Below are 13,224 nucleotides of genomic sequence, written 5' to 3'. Positions count from 1 at the left end.
GAGACCCTGGAATGGGAATATCATTCGCTTGCACGAGGCGAAGCGGAGGACAGACCAGCCTCAGTCTCAGCCTGTACTGTACTGTACCGGGTCACGGGTTCCCAGTTCCAGTGGCAGGAATCAAGAGTCTGGTAATGACATTATGACAGGCATATCCAATACAGAGGTACAGGTACATGTAACTCATATCACAGATTCATAGTGACAGTGTGATGAACTCTGTACTTTCGCCAGGCTCGGTAGCAGCATTGTCGCTGCACTGTGCCTCGCCTCGGTAGCGGCTCCCGAACATCCAGGAAACCCCCGTCGCTGCGTGGCAGTAGCAGCGCCAGGACATCACCATTCCCCATGCGCATCGCCATGCAACAATCAGAATTATTATCAGGTAAGATGGATGTTCCAGCCTTCCAGACTTCCAGACTTCCAGGGCGCCAGCAGCCAGCAGCCAGCAGCAGCAGGGCTGTCCTCTCGGGCTCCACCAGCTCCCGTCGGCATCTGGACAGCAGTCCCGTCAGTACGACTACGACCGTAGCACCATGATCCATTCACCTACCTTACCTACCTAGCCTGTCAATCAGATGACATCCCGCGCCCGCGGCTCACATCGCCTCCCTCAACCCTTCATTCACTTCACTTCTACATGTACCTTTCTTGTCATGCGCTAGTCGCTACTTCACCAACTGCTTGCTGATTGTCGGAGGAACAACAAGAACGGTTCACTGCCCATCATGGACAAGAGCCGCGAGACCACCACGGGCGTGGAGGTGGAATTGACCATGGAAGAGGCTCTCGCCGACAACAAGCAGACCACTTCGGTGCCCTCAGTGGCGCCGAAATACATGGGAACGCCCTCGGACCAACGCGACATGATTGTTCTGGGCAAAAAGCAGGTCTTGAGGCGCAACTTCAGGTTTGTGACGATGCTGGGCTTTGGATCGACCGTCATCTGTTCGTGGGAAGTCATCTTACCCGTCTTCGTCTTCGTCTTGATAGACGGTGGCTACGGAACACTCTTCTGGGGCTTCATAGCTGTGGCAGTGGGCATGTTGTTGGTGTACGCCAGCTTGGCTGAAATGGTCAGCATGTGTCCGACGGCAGGAGGTAAGCGTGTTCCTACAATTATCGCTTGAAAAAAAAGGTTTCCTCACATCCAAAACATACCTGCTGACCTTTTGCCACTTTGTCTCCCAGGTCAATACCATTGGGTGTAAGATATACACATGCACAACATGATGCAGAAAGTTTCTGTCGAGTATCCGCTGATCAGAGGTACAGCTCTGAGTTTGCGCCTCCCAAATATCAGAAGATTCTGAGCTACATGACCGGCTGGCTGTGCTGTACCGGCTGGCAAGTCTTCCTCGCGAGTGTCGCATTCATGGTGGGAGGCATCATCCAAGGACTCATTGCACTCAACTATCCGGACTACGAATTCGATCGATGGCATGCCACGCTCCTGACCATTGCGATCGTGACCTTTGCCGTCATTTTCAACACGATCCTCGCTGTACGACTGCCCCTTGTCGAAGGTGTCATACTGATGCTCCACATCGCGGGCTTCTTCGCAGTCTTCATTCCGCTATGGGTGTTGAGCCCACGAGCTCATCCCGACGTTCTGCTCTCGTTTACGAACAACGGCGGCTGGCCGAGCCAGGGGATCGCCACCATGATTGGCTTGACTACCCCTCTCACAGCATTAATCGGCTACGATTGTAGCGTCCACATGAGTGAGGAACTTCTCGACGCATCCATCGCCATGCCTCGAGCCATCATATGGACAGTGGGACCGAACGCAGTACTGGGCTTCCTCATGGCTGTGACTCTCTGCTTCGTCGCCGGCGACCCCTCCAAATTACTCGAAACTGCCACGGGACAGCCTTTCATTCAAGTCTTCTACAATGGTACAGGAAGTCTCGCGGCAACGAACATCATGGTAGCGATCGTCATCGTTTGCCTGACTTCGTGCTGCATCAGCGAAGTAGCTACGGCCTCCCGCCAACTATGGTTAGTAGAAGAAAAGAAAAAAACCCCCCCAATCTCCCAGGCGTGCCCTGAGCTCATGAACTCACGCTAGCTCATGCGCAAGCTAGGGTGTGCGGAGCTTGTAGACAGGCCACTGTTCTACTTCACCTGCACATAAGAGTGAGTCCTCGCTAACCTCTCAACGTCTTCAACCATCACAGGTCTTTCGCACGAGACAACGGCGTCCCCGGCTCGACCTGGATATCCCACGTCGCACCAGGCTGGAACATTCCTCTCCGCTCGGTCCTCATCTCCTTCATCACAACCTCTCTCCTCGCCTGCATCAATCTCGGCTCTTCCACTGCCTTGAACGCCATCAACAGTCTCGGAGGAGTCTCCGTCCTCAGCAGCTACTTCGTCACCATCGCCTGTCTCGTATGGAGAAGACTCTACGGCGCACCCCTCCCTCCCCGAAGATGGTCTTTGGGGAAATTTGGTTTACCCGTCAACATCGCCGCGCTGTGCTTTGTGGTCCCATTGTGGTGTTTCAGGTACGTGAGAAGAACACACGAATCCCCCTCCGCCCCTGCCCCCTCCTTCCCCCTACAAGTATATATACATGAAGATTCCAATCCGGCTGACTTTTCTTTTTGCTTCTCTTCCCAGCTTCTTCCCCCTCGCCCAACCCGTAACAGCAGAATCCATGAATTGGAGTTCTACCATGTTCTGCAGCATGATCATCATCTCGGTGGTGTATTACATCTCATACGGCCGCCACGTGTACACGGGTCCTGTGGTACTCGTCAAAAGAGAACCATAGTTCTTAGCAGCAATAGCAATAGCAATAGCAGCAGCACAAGATAGAAAGAGAAAAAAGAAAAAAAGACTCGTGTGAGAGGGTAAAGTCGTCAGGTGTTTAGGTCGTAAGTGATGGTAGTGGAGTAAACGGTAGTGGGTCAGGAAGTAAGAAGAGAAAAAAAAAACCTTTCTTTTCTGTATTTTCTGTTTGCCTCTGCTCTACTCTCTCTCTCTCTCTCTCTCTCTCCAAGTAACAACAGCAACAAGACCGTGAATTGGTTCGAGTCTCCTGCAGACTCGATGACAGGGGGGTGGGGGGCAAGTAGTGTAAGGGGGCAGGGCTGGATAGAAAATCAAGAGAAGTGAATTGGTGTTCTTACGCATATAAACGGCATCTTGTCCGATACCCATATATGCATTCCTGGAAAGTGTCTATGGACGCATTAATGTGGTGTAATAGCACCAAGTTTTTTATGCCTCGGCCAGTCTTGAATGCTACATGTATATATTAACAAAACCAATTTCGTCTGTCCACAGGTTTTTCGCCTCCCTTCAGCTTTTCTAGACCTACCATACAATGAGCTTCAAGGACTGTTCCACCAACGCAATGCTTTCTATTGCGCCCGCTCGTAATGCTTTCGTGATCCAACATGAAGAGAATGAAAGGCTGACGTCCTAGAAACGCCGCCTGGGGTATCAGGATGTGCAAGCAGACTGCTTGCCGGGTGCGCTGCTGGGTCATTGGGTAGAGTGGCAGATCACAGGTCAAATGTAGACCCCAGGAACTTTAGCGCAACCCTATAACACTCTGTTCACATCGAAGTCAGCGGAAGGCGACTCACAACGATTACGAAGGAGGCAACCTACCATTTCTAGGGTCCACACTCTTCTAATCCACACCTTCAGCTTGCCGGGAACTCCTTCAACGTCATCGAGCTCGACGCCCTCCCACCAGCATCTACGTGCTGGCTTCCTCCAAAAGAGGAGTAGTTTCTGCGCCATTCCAACAGCGTTGGCAACTCCAGCAGTATCACCCTTGTTGATGTCTGTTCGCAGGCGTGCTAGCGCGATGGAGCATATGACTGCCTTTTGTGGTTCGGCTGCACGATGCCCCCATATATCGTCGTGGTTGAAACCGCTGCAACCAAGTCAGCACTCAGACAACTTCAGTCTTAGAGCATGATCTATTGTCTTACCCCGCTGTAAGCATCTCGATGAGATGTTGCTCTGTGGTACCAGGCTCCTCACTCTTTCGCAGGCCAGAGAAGATGCCGTCTTGCTTGAGCAGCGCTCGGCTTGCGGCACGCTTGATGTTGATCATTTCCATTTGTTCGACATCCTTGCGTGGCGGGATCGCGTAAAAGTCGAGATCTTCCCGAAGGACGATGATACCAGCGCGATCTTGCAGCATGTCTCGGGCATTGCCCGACATCGGCTCGATTGGCATGGTGTTTGGGGCCAGTGGATCGCTCGACTGGCCTTGAGCCTCTTCTGATGCTTGCGGAATGGTTTGTGCAACATTTCGGAAGAACTCGAGCATGTATTGCAAGGAAATGGGGTCATACTGTGAATGATAAATAATGTCAGATAAATATACGTCTGTGTTGGACATGACACTCTGGATGTCGTCCAGCGTTGTCGGGGGTTGAGCCTTTGCCTGCGTAAGCGGCTTCTGGCGGGCGTGCCTTACATCAACTGGATAGACGTCGCCGTCTTGGTAGCTGTTCATGTGGCCATCGGGGAGCAGGCCGTTCGGGAAAAGGGAAAGAAGCACGAATTCTGGTAGGGTCAGAAGCTCGTCTCTAGACAAGGTAAATCGGGTGCCGCTGCCATCATGTCAGACTTGAATTGTATGCGCGCTCCTGCATAGAGACCAACCGGAGTTCAAGAGTGATGTTCTCTTCCGAGCCTGCTATGGGCATGTCAGCTTCAGCACAACGGACATCCGATCTCCTCACAGCAGTACAGACCTCCTCCGAGCGAAGTGTTTATGGGTGCCGGTCCGGCCTGCTGCACTTGCGTGAGGATGCTCGCGGCACCTCCTGCTGCTGCCATGACGTATGTGAAGCCTTCGAGTGGACTGGAGCCTTCAGTGTATGGCGGCGGCGGTTCTCCGTCGTCTAGATCCTTACTCGATGTTCCGCTCTTGGTATCTCGTGGGAGCGCAGCCTTGGTGTCTGCAACGACAGTAGAGGGCGCCGCGTGCTGCTGCTCTGTTTCTGGGAACGGGAATGGCGGCGCGGGACCGGCGGGCGCAGTGGCAGTAAGGGGCGCGGTCGCACACGCGGTGGTGAGGGGATACGGGTGTTCAGGCGACGGGTCTGGGAAGTATTGCGCTGGGAAGCCGTGTGAAGAAAACGGAGGAGGACTCTCGGCGGCCGAAGTCGAGGATGGCTCGAGGTCGCGGTCGCGCTCCTGCTGATGCTGCTGCTCCTGTGGCCGCTCCTGCGCTTCTACTTCTACTTCTGCTACTGCTGCCGCCGCCGCCGCTGCTGCTTCGAGATGGAAACACGAGTCGACGTCGACTTTGGAGAGAGGCGCGAGGCCGCGGAGGGAAGGGGTGGTGTGAATGGAGTCGTCGTCGGAAGCCACCGTGGGAGCGCTGAAGGTGGAAGAGAGGGAGGGGGGGATGGTGGTAGTGGTGGTGGAAGCGGCGGCGGTGGTGATGGTACTGGATGCCTCGGCCAGACACTGCTTCAGATGCACAATCTGCAATGCGCTGGTGATACAGCAGTGGTTCTCGGTGCGTAGATCGCAACGTCTGCGCGTCAAGTTCGCGGTGGCTGTTCAGCGCGGTGAGCGTTGTTGACTTCCAGGTTAGCGCCAAGCTCTCTCTCTCACTCCAGGTTCTACCTCCTACAAGCAGTCTGGTTCAGGTAAGGTCAGGTATTCGCCGACGGGATAGTACTTAGGACCAGCAGCACCAAAGGGTATGACAGTAGCAATGTGGGTGGGCTTTGCACTTCTCACGCTGCCGCCGAGCATAGGTACTAAGCACTATTATGGGCAATGTGTGAAGTCCGTCTGTACGAGGTGGCCCTGACGCTGCTCACAGCTGGATCAGCTTACAGCTTCTCACCTCAGCACGCAGCTCTCACCATCACACTACCTAGTTCTTGTGGTCCGCAAGGCTGGCCAAACGGCATTACTGTGTGCCATGACTTTTGTTCGTACTTGCAACATCTACAGGTACCTATCCTGCCATCATCAGGCGTGCACGTGTGCTGGCTCTCCCGGGCGCAGTTGCAGTTTTGCAGGATGGGTCAGCTCCTGGGTGACAATGGGCAAACACCTTAGTCAGCAATCCCTCATCCAAAGACCTCACAATTTATCTCTTCACTTTCGGGTAACTAGGTGTGTTGGTGAGTCTATTCTTTTGGCAGAATGTATAGATCTCAAAAAATCATTTGATCCTACTCTTCATTAGGGTCCTGCAGTGTGTTGCTATAGAGAGATACACTGTAGAAGTTGGTTAAAGACTTAAAAGTTAAAACATTGGGATTTGATAGTGTTTATAATTACTAAGCGGGGTGTTTGGATTCCATCTTCTGCGATGTACATGTACCTACCTGTACCTTAGTTTGTCACCCAGGTCAGGTACAGGTAGCATACCTAGGTACAGGTAACACTGATGTACCCGTTCTCAGTGACATACAATTAGGGAGGACTACCTGAGCTACGTACTAGAACTACGAATCACGAGCCCATTCCCAAGCCCAGAATTGAGCAAAATAAATGGCATCTCGATCGTGACTTGTCACATACAGTCACCTCCTCTCGATGCAGAGATTGCACTCTATTTGATCCAATACCATACAGACACATGACAAATCACACTGTGCACCTTCCCACGATGACGGAGTAAGCTAGAGAGGCATAGCGGTATTACGAGCCTCCCGCTCGGAGAGACGAGCTGGTGCGCGAGAAACTTGGGGTAACTCCTACGTCCCGGTCCCCCACCACTACAGAGTATCGGATGACTTCCCCTAGCTAAGGCACGGAAGTGGACGCCCCAGGCTGACACGATAAGATAGGATAAGATAAGATGGAATTTGCCCGTGTAGGTAGGTGTACATGACTCTGAAGCGAGACCGCAGCTGGTTGGAAATCTGACTTGCTCTCGTAGAGTATGGCATACCTATGCATAGCTCCTGTAGCCACGGCTATCGCGAGGGCTTCATCTATCGTCAACGTCGAAAGTGTTATAGCGAATTGACGACTTGAACCCCTACTCGCCGCCCTACAGGCCTCCATTCGTTAGTTTATGAATTCGATATATGCTCGCCACTTCTAACGACGAGGTGCCTCGCGCAGTCGGAATATGCTACGTCGTCGTTCTACTCGCAGGGTTACACCTCCGCGTACCACGCCTTCGTGCATCGCGGAGAAGCTGTAAAAGCGGGCCGCTGTCTTTTGAGGTCCACGATGTGCTATGACCCTTGAAGACTGCCAGGATACTCGGGCTGATTGTATACTGCGATGCGTGTCAAGACGATGTAAGAGCTTCGCTTGGCAGGCTTGCTTGCTTTCCAGTTGCTCTCGATATGAGATGCTGGGTGGACGGGTCGCTAATTCGGCTTGGCGCTCTGAAGAGTGCCTGGCAATCGATGCATAGGTATGTATATGGCAACCATCGGCGAGGGGGTTTTGCCCTGATCTGCTGTCCATACCACCTCATTATATGACACAGCATCATGAAAACGCATCGAAATATATCAACCAGTGGAGTATACTCCAATGCGCGAAGACGCAGTTGATCAATGGCTCACCCTCATTCCCCGCATGAATATGACGACCTGTACAACGTACTGTATACAGCGTCCGCCATTGCTGTGGCTAATGACACAGAAAAATCACGCCTTCGCCCCACATAAGAATTTTCACATGCACTCCTGATTGGTGAGCCCTCAACATCCTTTGTGCTTCACACGCTGCATTATAATGCATCTGGCGCCACCCATGCTTGAACTCACAGAATTTTCAAATCGGAGTAATTGTACCTCCTAGCCGACGCATCGGATCGTAAGTCTTGGCCATGATGGAGCAGGGAGGCCGCCTGGCTTAGTCGAACCGTCCGTATTGCCGGCCGAACTTGCTCGTATAAAGAAGGACTTAGGGCAGAGCTATTCACGTACCGTACAATCAGGAACACGTGGTCCGTGAACGCATCTTACCGCACCTATTCGAGTAATTTCGAACGGCGGTGGATATGGTGTGTATTGACGATATTTGCCGGGTACGAAGCAGACTCCGACAGCGTGAGAACTTGACATACTTCACTTCGCGGACTCGCGGTGTGTGGAGACATCCAGAATCCAGGACGTAGATCAGGCACATCATATGTACCACTTTTCCTACCAGCAGCTCTGCTCAGCGAGGCTAGCACTGGATACGATAGGCACTGATCATCAGTCTCCTGGCTCCAGCTTTGGTACTGTAGCACTGCTTCGTGAGCCAAGGCTCGTTCCCATGCAGACTGCCCATTCCAGTAGTGATCGCAGTGATGAGGTATCCGCAGCTTTGGAGTACCAGCGCGGCCAATTGTGACCACGTCGTGGGGGATACCACCTCATTATTAGAGGAATCCACCTCGCCCTCGGTATTGTAACCTCCCCCGTGGTACTCCACAATGCTCTATTCGTCGTACTCGCTACGCGATAGCGGATGTTATGAGTTTCCTTCCTACGCATCAGCAGCCTGGACGAAACGTATAGCGAGCCGAAGAACTGATACAGCCTAGATATCGGCTTGTAAGAGCGTAAGGATCGCAGAGCTGCATAGTTTCGGAACCTGTGTCTTGTGGACCCCTAGACAGCCTCGTAGGGCTCTACTGCTTGGCGGTCACCGTCTCAAACGTGGACATCCGGCAAATAGCCAAATCAACCCCGGCAGATATATCGGCCGTATGCCCAACGAGTGTCCGCGCTCTGCTCACCGAGCGCAGAAGAAGGTGACAGTCGGTGCAATGCAAGCATTTGGAGCATATGAGTAAGGCAATTTATCTTCACCACCGTGTATGCAGACGAGGCTTATGCTAGGCTTCCGAGTCTTGGCGCATGAGTTATCTTGGAACATCCTCGGTCTCACACTGGTGTACCCTCTTGCCCACGTTGTGTAAGCGGCCGCAATCATTCGCATGCAGTCCAACACTCCAACTGGCAACGATGCTCCGTTGCTTCTTCACTCACAGTTCCGCGACGTTAACAGCCAGGACCGCTGAGACCCACTTCGGATTTTCGGTTGTCGGGTTCGAAGGTGAACGAGTGTGCTCTTGTCTTGCAAGGCTAGGAGGGACTGTTCCGAGCACGACGTTGCGTATGCTCGTTGATTGTGTCTTGGCTGTGCGACTGGTAACGCGTCGCTCGAGATCGTACGAGATTCACCAGCTTTATTCATCCAGAGCAGCAGACTCGAAGCTACGGGCATGAGCTCCTTGCTGCCTCACTGGGCCAGTGCAAAAGCGGTTTAAGCGTGGAGGGTGAGGGTGAGCTCGAGAAGCGGGCGGCGTTCTGTTGTTCTGGACCCGGGAAGAAGGGGGGGAGAGGGGGTGAGCCCGCTGCAGGCAGGAAGGCGGGCAGGCTACAGTTTCCGGCGGGCGATCGTTCGACGGGACGGAAGTTTGTCGACCAGACGACAAATGCGCCGAGTCGATTGATTGTGCTCTCCACGCGTGGTGGTGGTCGGTGGTAGAGCGTTGCGCTGCGGCTGCGTGCGATACTTGGCAACGCAGGGCCTGGCAAGAGATTGGAGGACAAGTTGGACAAGGAAGAAGCAACTGGAACCTAACAACGGCAGTCGGAGTGACGTCTTGCCTGCGATCGCCCGAGCCGCGTTGCTTGGCATGTGGCTGCGTCCGCCTTGGCGCCCTCTTCAGCAGAGTTAGCAGGCATTCTGCTTAAGCTTTCAAGCCTCTCCTGGCAGGCTGGCACCTCCTGGCACTTCCTGGCAGGCTGGCAATATGTCGATGAACACCCAACATGTCCGATGAGACTTGGCACTGTTATCGGGCCTGCCGCTGGTGGGTAGAGAGTTGAGCCAGACAACATCACCAATGCACGCCAGTGGGCCAGGCGTGCGCGCAACGGGATGGGAATGGGGATGGGCATGTGCCTGCGGTTGGCCTACGCGTTTGATACTTCCACTGAAACCCAGCGCCGTGCCCTCTAGTAGGGTAGTGCAGCTCCGTGGAGGAGAACTAGGAGCTATCTCAGGCTCCATAAAAAGCCTATCTACGAGCATGCACTGGAATGCAATAGTGTTCACCTCAGTACGAGGTGCCACACTACGGCGTCGGGAGACTGTCTCGATTGCCCCGGTGTCTGAGATATGAAGGACATACATAGAGGCACTGGAGGCCCGCTGAGCTGGCCTGCCGTCCTGTAGTACTCAAAGGCCCGTCTGTCTGCTCTTTGCTCAGCAGTGCCATCCGCATTGTCAGCCTGATCAGCCTAGAGCGCTGTTCCTCTGCCGCACGACGATCTCGTCTTGCCTGCTGACTCCGTCGCCGCCGCCGCCGCCGTCATCGTCCCTGGGAGCGGAGTGCGCCATGTCTACCACTGTGCCCTCACCAGGCGGCACCCGACCTGGAAATGCTCGATCCGTGACTGCACCCGAGTTGGCCCAGGCCCTGGAGAATGTGCCGACACAACATCAAGACCGAAGCCTACGTAGCTTAAGCATACGTAGTAAAGAGGAAGACCGGCGCTGGTCCGGCAACTCTGCAGATGATCAGCTCAATGATCTCGCAACCATCCAGCCACCAACTCATCGCCACGAAGTACATGTAGTAAGTCCCAATCCTTCGCTCCCGGCCGCCCGATGAACACTGTTGACTCCAATTGCAGCAATATCAACCTCCCTCATCCGGCAACTCATCAGGTTTCTCACCGGATCCCAAGGCCCAACTCCCGGGATCGCAAAGTGGTTGGCTGCTTAGATACCCTCTTTCAGCATTTCGGCTACCGACAGCACGAGCTTGGCAGACTTATTTCATGCAGGAGGTTGCTGGTGACAAGTATCTTGAGTCACAACTGCTGCTCATGACGATCGTCACTGGAGTGCTCGACGCTATGACCTACACAACATATACAGTATTCGCTTCGAAACAAACCGGCAATAGTACGTGGACACATCGCTCTTGTGGAAGCCAACTAATCGTCATGCTTACATCTCTTGTGAACTTCAGCATTGTTTCTCGCCCTGCATGGTCTACGCGTACAAGCTCTGCCCGCAGGTGTGGAAGAAAATGTAGCAGTTTCGATGGGTGTTTTCGTCTGTGGTGCTATCTTTTTTGGGCATATCGGGCACATCTCTCGCCAAAGGCGGCGAATCTGGCTCCTTGCATCCAACACCTTTCAGGCATTCTTGGTCTTGGCTGCTGCTGCCCTCAGGTAAGACACCACTGAACAGAAGCCACCTCGTACCTCGGGCAGTCGCTGACTTGTGCTAATCACCATCTAGGTATTGGGTAAGTCCCTTCGGTCCCAGCCGTCACAAGACACACATGACATACATGACGAGAGCAACTACAATGTGGGCATGAGTGGTGGGCTAACGATCTCGTAGTGTTCCAGGGAAAGAACGGGCCCAGGTGGTAGGTACATATTTGGTATTCTTCTCGAGGGAGGCTAACCGGTCCCTTAGCACTTGGAATACTCGCATGTCTAGCGTTCGCTGAATCCGGCCAGATCGCCAACGCTTTGAATACCAACATGCCGGAGCTGAATACCACTATGATCACAGGGGCTCTGATTCAGCTTTGCACAGATCCCCGCATCTTCCATCTGCACAACACGAAACGAAATCGGCGACTGGCCTTTCTAAGCTCAATGTTCATAGGCTGCTTCATTGGTGCTGCAGTATTGGCGAGATCGAGTCCTAGTGCCGTTCTTGTTGTGGCAGCCGGTCTGAAAGGCGCACTGGTACTCAGTCTGTTTTTCAATAGAGGTATGGTTGACAAAACAGTCTCTCTGGAGGCGGGCGAGAAGAAAGTAGAAGGTAGGAAGTCACCGAACAAGAGCCATATCGCAACTGAGACAGACGCTGACTTAATTTCACCCTCTTTAGGTTGCGTCACGCCAGCGAGTCGTGTGTTATGGGTAAGCATTGTCACACCAAGATGTTGAAGACCTCTGCTAAGTCTCAAACTCTTTTAGGGCGATTGAGAATAAAATGCGGTGTCTTCATTGGAATTGCCGCTAGCACTCGCCTCAATGCCACGATCTGGGTTCCCGAATGCTACCTGAAGATATGCACTTCAGTCCTGTTTGGGCAGGCATTGCGATCGAAACTGCAACTGCGCGGACGTCGTGGTCGGCAACCATCCAAGCACGTACTGCAGCGCTCATGAAAATCTTCAAGACCACCTGCAACGGCTTCGCCTCCAGCGATATCACCTGCGCTTAGGCTCATACTTCTCGGCTTACCAAAAGACTCGTGTCGCTGCTGCTGCGACTACAGCTATCGCCTCGGAGGAACCTCAGCTTGGCAACTGTCTCGCCATGGGCTTCAAACACCAACCTACGCCGCTAGGCCCTCCAGTTGTCCAGTCAGCTCACATTTCATCTCATTATCTGGAGCGAACGCGTATTTACTCCACAGCTGCACTACTGGAATCGAGCGACTCCACAATGTCTTGTCATCTGAGAGTGTCCCCACGTTCCATTCAGAACACCTATGTGCCGGGGTCAGGCTCATTGCGAAGCTACAATGTATCATTCAAGACCGGTGCGACTCGCGATATCGTCGACTAGGTATTGCCGAAAACCAACATAAACTCCCCCTGTTCAGGGAGGACAAAAAGGCTTGGGTGAATATATAGTGCGGACGAGGTGATCCATAGCACGCGTACCTTTTCTCAGCTCTCTCGTCTGAATGGCTGTCTCAATCGTCGTATCTCGAACTTACGTGTACATTTACTCGATATGTACCAGGTACGAGACATTTTCCAATCTGCAAAAATGTGAAGCTGTTATCAGATGATGTCACCTATGTATGTATGCCAAGAAACATGGCAGTCCGCCATCATGGTACCGGACCCTTGCGACATTTACAACCCGTACCCTCCACTACAGTATAGTATAGGTACATCCCACATGTAGCCGCTGTCCCGTGGAGCCCATCCATGATCCAGCCAAGGCTGGGCGAGAATACCGAACAAAGGGGAAATACCAAGAGTCTTGCAGAAGTGCAAGTTTGAACCTCTTTTCACCCCAACTGTTTTTTATGCAGCACATCGGAAAGGAGAGGAGAGGAGAGAGATCGCCTGTGTAATAAGATCGCTCGTATACTAGTGTACGCCGCACGATTGAGTTCTTACTGTCGCAAGCCCAGATACGGTTCTAGAGCTTGCGGCAAGGACAGCCACAGCCGCGCCGGTGAATTTTGGGTGTAGTGCGCCGATGTAGATCTGGGGGCTTGAAACGAGTTGCGTCAGTTTAGATTTACGGTTGAACAAATGCTGACGAG

General features: G+C 53.1%; 4 protein-coding genes across 4 annotated transcripts; 3 read left to right on the top strand and 1 right to left on the bottom strand.

Moving 5' to 3' along the window:
* Positions 1 to 683: 683 nt before the first annotated feature.
* Positions 684 to 2,779, top strand: SEPMUDRAFT_58092 (amino acid transporter; the record flags this gene model as incomplete). The annotated part of the gene is made up of 5 exons (XM_016909460.1): positions 684 to 1,101; positions 1,192 to 1,207; positions 1,276 to 2,001; positions 2,181 to 2,510; positions 2,626 to 2,779. Exons 1-5 carry the CDS (start codon positions 729 to 731, stop codon positions 2,777 to 2,779), a joined length of 1,599 nt encoding a protein of 532 aa, XP_016765680.1. The 5' UTR covers positions 684 to 728.
* A 350-nt stretch (positions 2,780 to 3,129) lies between these two features.
* SEPMUDRAFT_146545 (uncharacterized protein) lies at positions 3,130 to 5,725 on the bottom strand. The gene is made up of 7 exons (XM_016903719.1): positions 4,728 to 5,725; positions 4,636 to 4,666; positions 4,448 to 4,583; positions 3,954 to 4,321; positions 3,625 to 3,895; positions 3,329 to 3,565; positions 3,130 to 3,252 (listed from the first exon to the last, which is right to left on the bottom strand). Exons 1-6 carry the CDS (start codon positions 4,810 to 4,812, stop codon positions 3,545 to 3,547), a joined length of 912 nt encoding a protein of 303 aa, XP_016765679.1. The 5' UTR covers positions 4,813 to 5,725; the 3' UTR covers positions 3,130 to 3,252; positions 3,329 to 3,544.
* Positions 5,726 to 6,862: 1,137 nt separating this feature from the next.
* On the top strand, positions 6,863 to 9,480 carry SEPMUDRAFT_146541 (uncharacterized protein). Its single transcript, XM_016903718.1, has one exon. The coding sequence runs from the start codon at positions 8,814 to 8,816 to the stop codon at positions 9,183 to 9,185; it is 372 nt and encodes a 123-aa protein (XP_016765678.1). The 5' UTR covers positions 6,863 to 8,813; the 3' UTR covers positions 9,186 to 9,480.
* Positions 9,481 to 10,142: 662 nt separating this feature from the next.
* Positions 10,143 to 12,617, top strand: SEPMUDRAFT_146540 (uncharacterized protein). Its single transcript, XM_016903717.1, has 8 exons — positions 10,143 to 10,543; positions 10,602 to 10,875; positions 10,943 to 11,147; positions 11,218 to 11,224; positions 11,323 to 11,350; positions 11,401 to 11,754; positions 11,824 to 11,855; positions 12,018 to 12,617. Exons 1-8 carry the CDS (start codon positions 10,304 to 10,306, stop codon positions 12,507 to 12,509), a joined length of 1,632 nt encoding a protein of 543 aa, XP_016765677.1. The 5' UTR covers positions 10,143 to 10,303; the 3' UTR covers positions 12,510 to 12,617.
* The last annotated feature ends 607 nt before the right edge of the window (positions 12,618 to 13,224 follow it).

Source organism: Sphaerulina musiva (assembly GCF_000320565.1).
Source record: "Sphaerulina musiva SO2202 unplaced genomic scaffold SEPMUscaffold_1, whole genome shotgun sequence".
In the NCBI taxonomy this organism is placed as follows: domain Eukaryota; kingdom Fungi; phylum Ascomycota; class Dothideomycetes; order Mycosphaerellales; family Mycosphaerellaceae; genus Sphaerulina; species Sphaerulina musiva.
The sequence above is the reverse complement of the archived record's forward strand: the minus strand, read 5'-3'. Positions and strand labels throughout refer to the sequence as shown.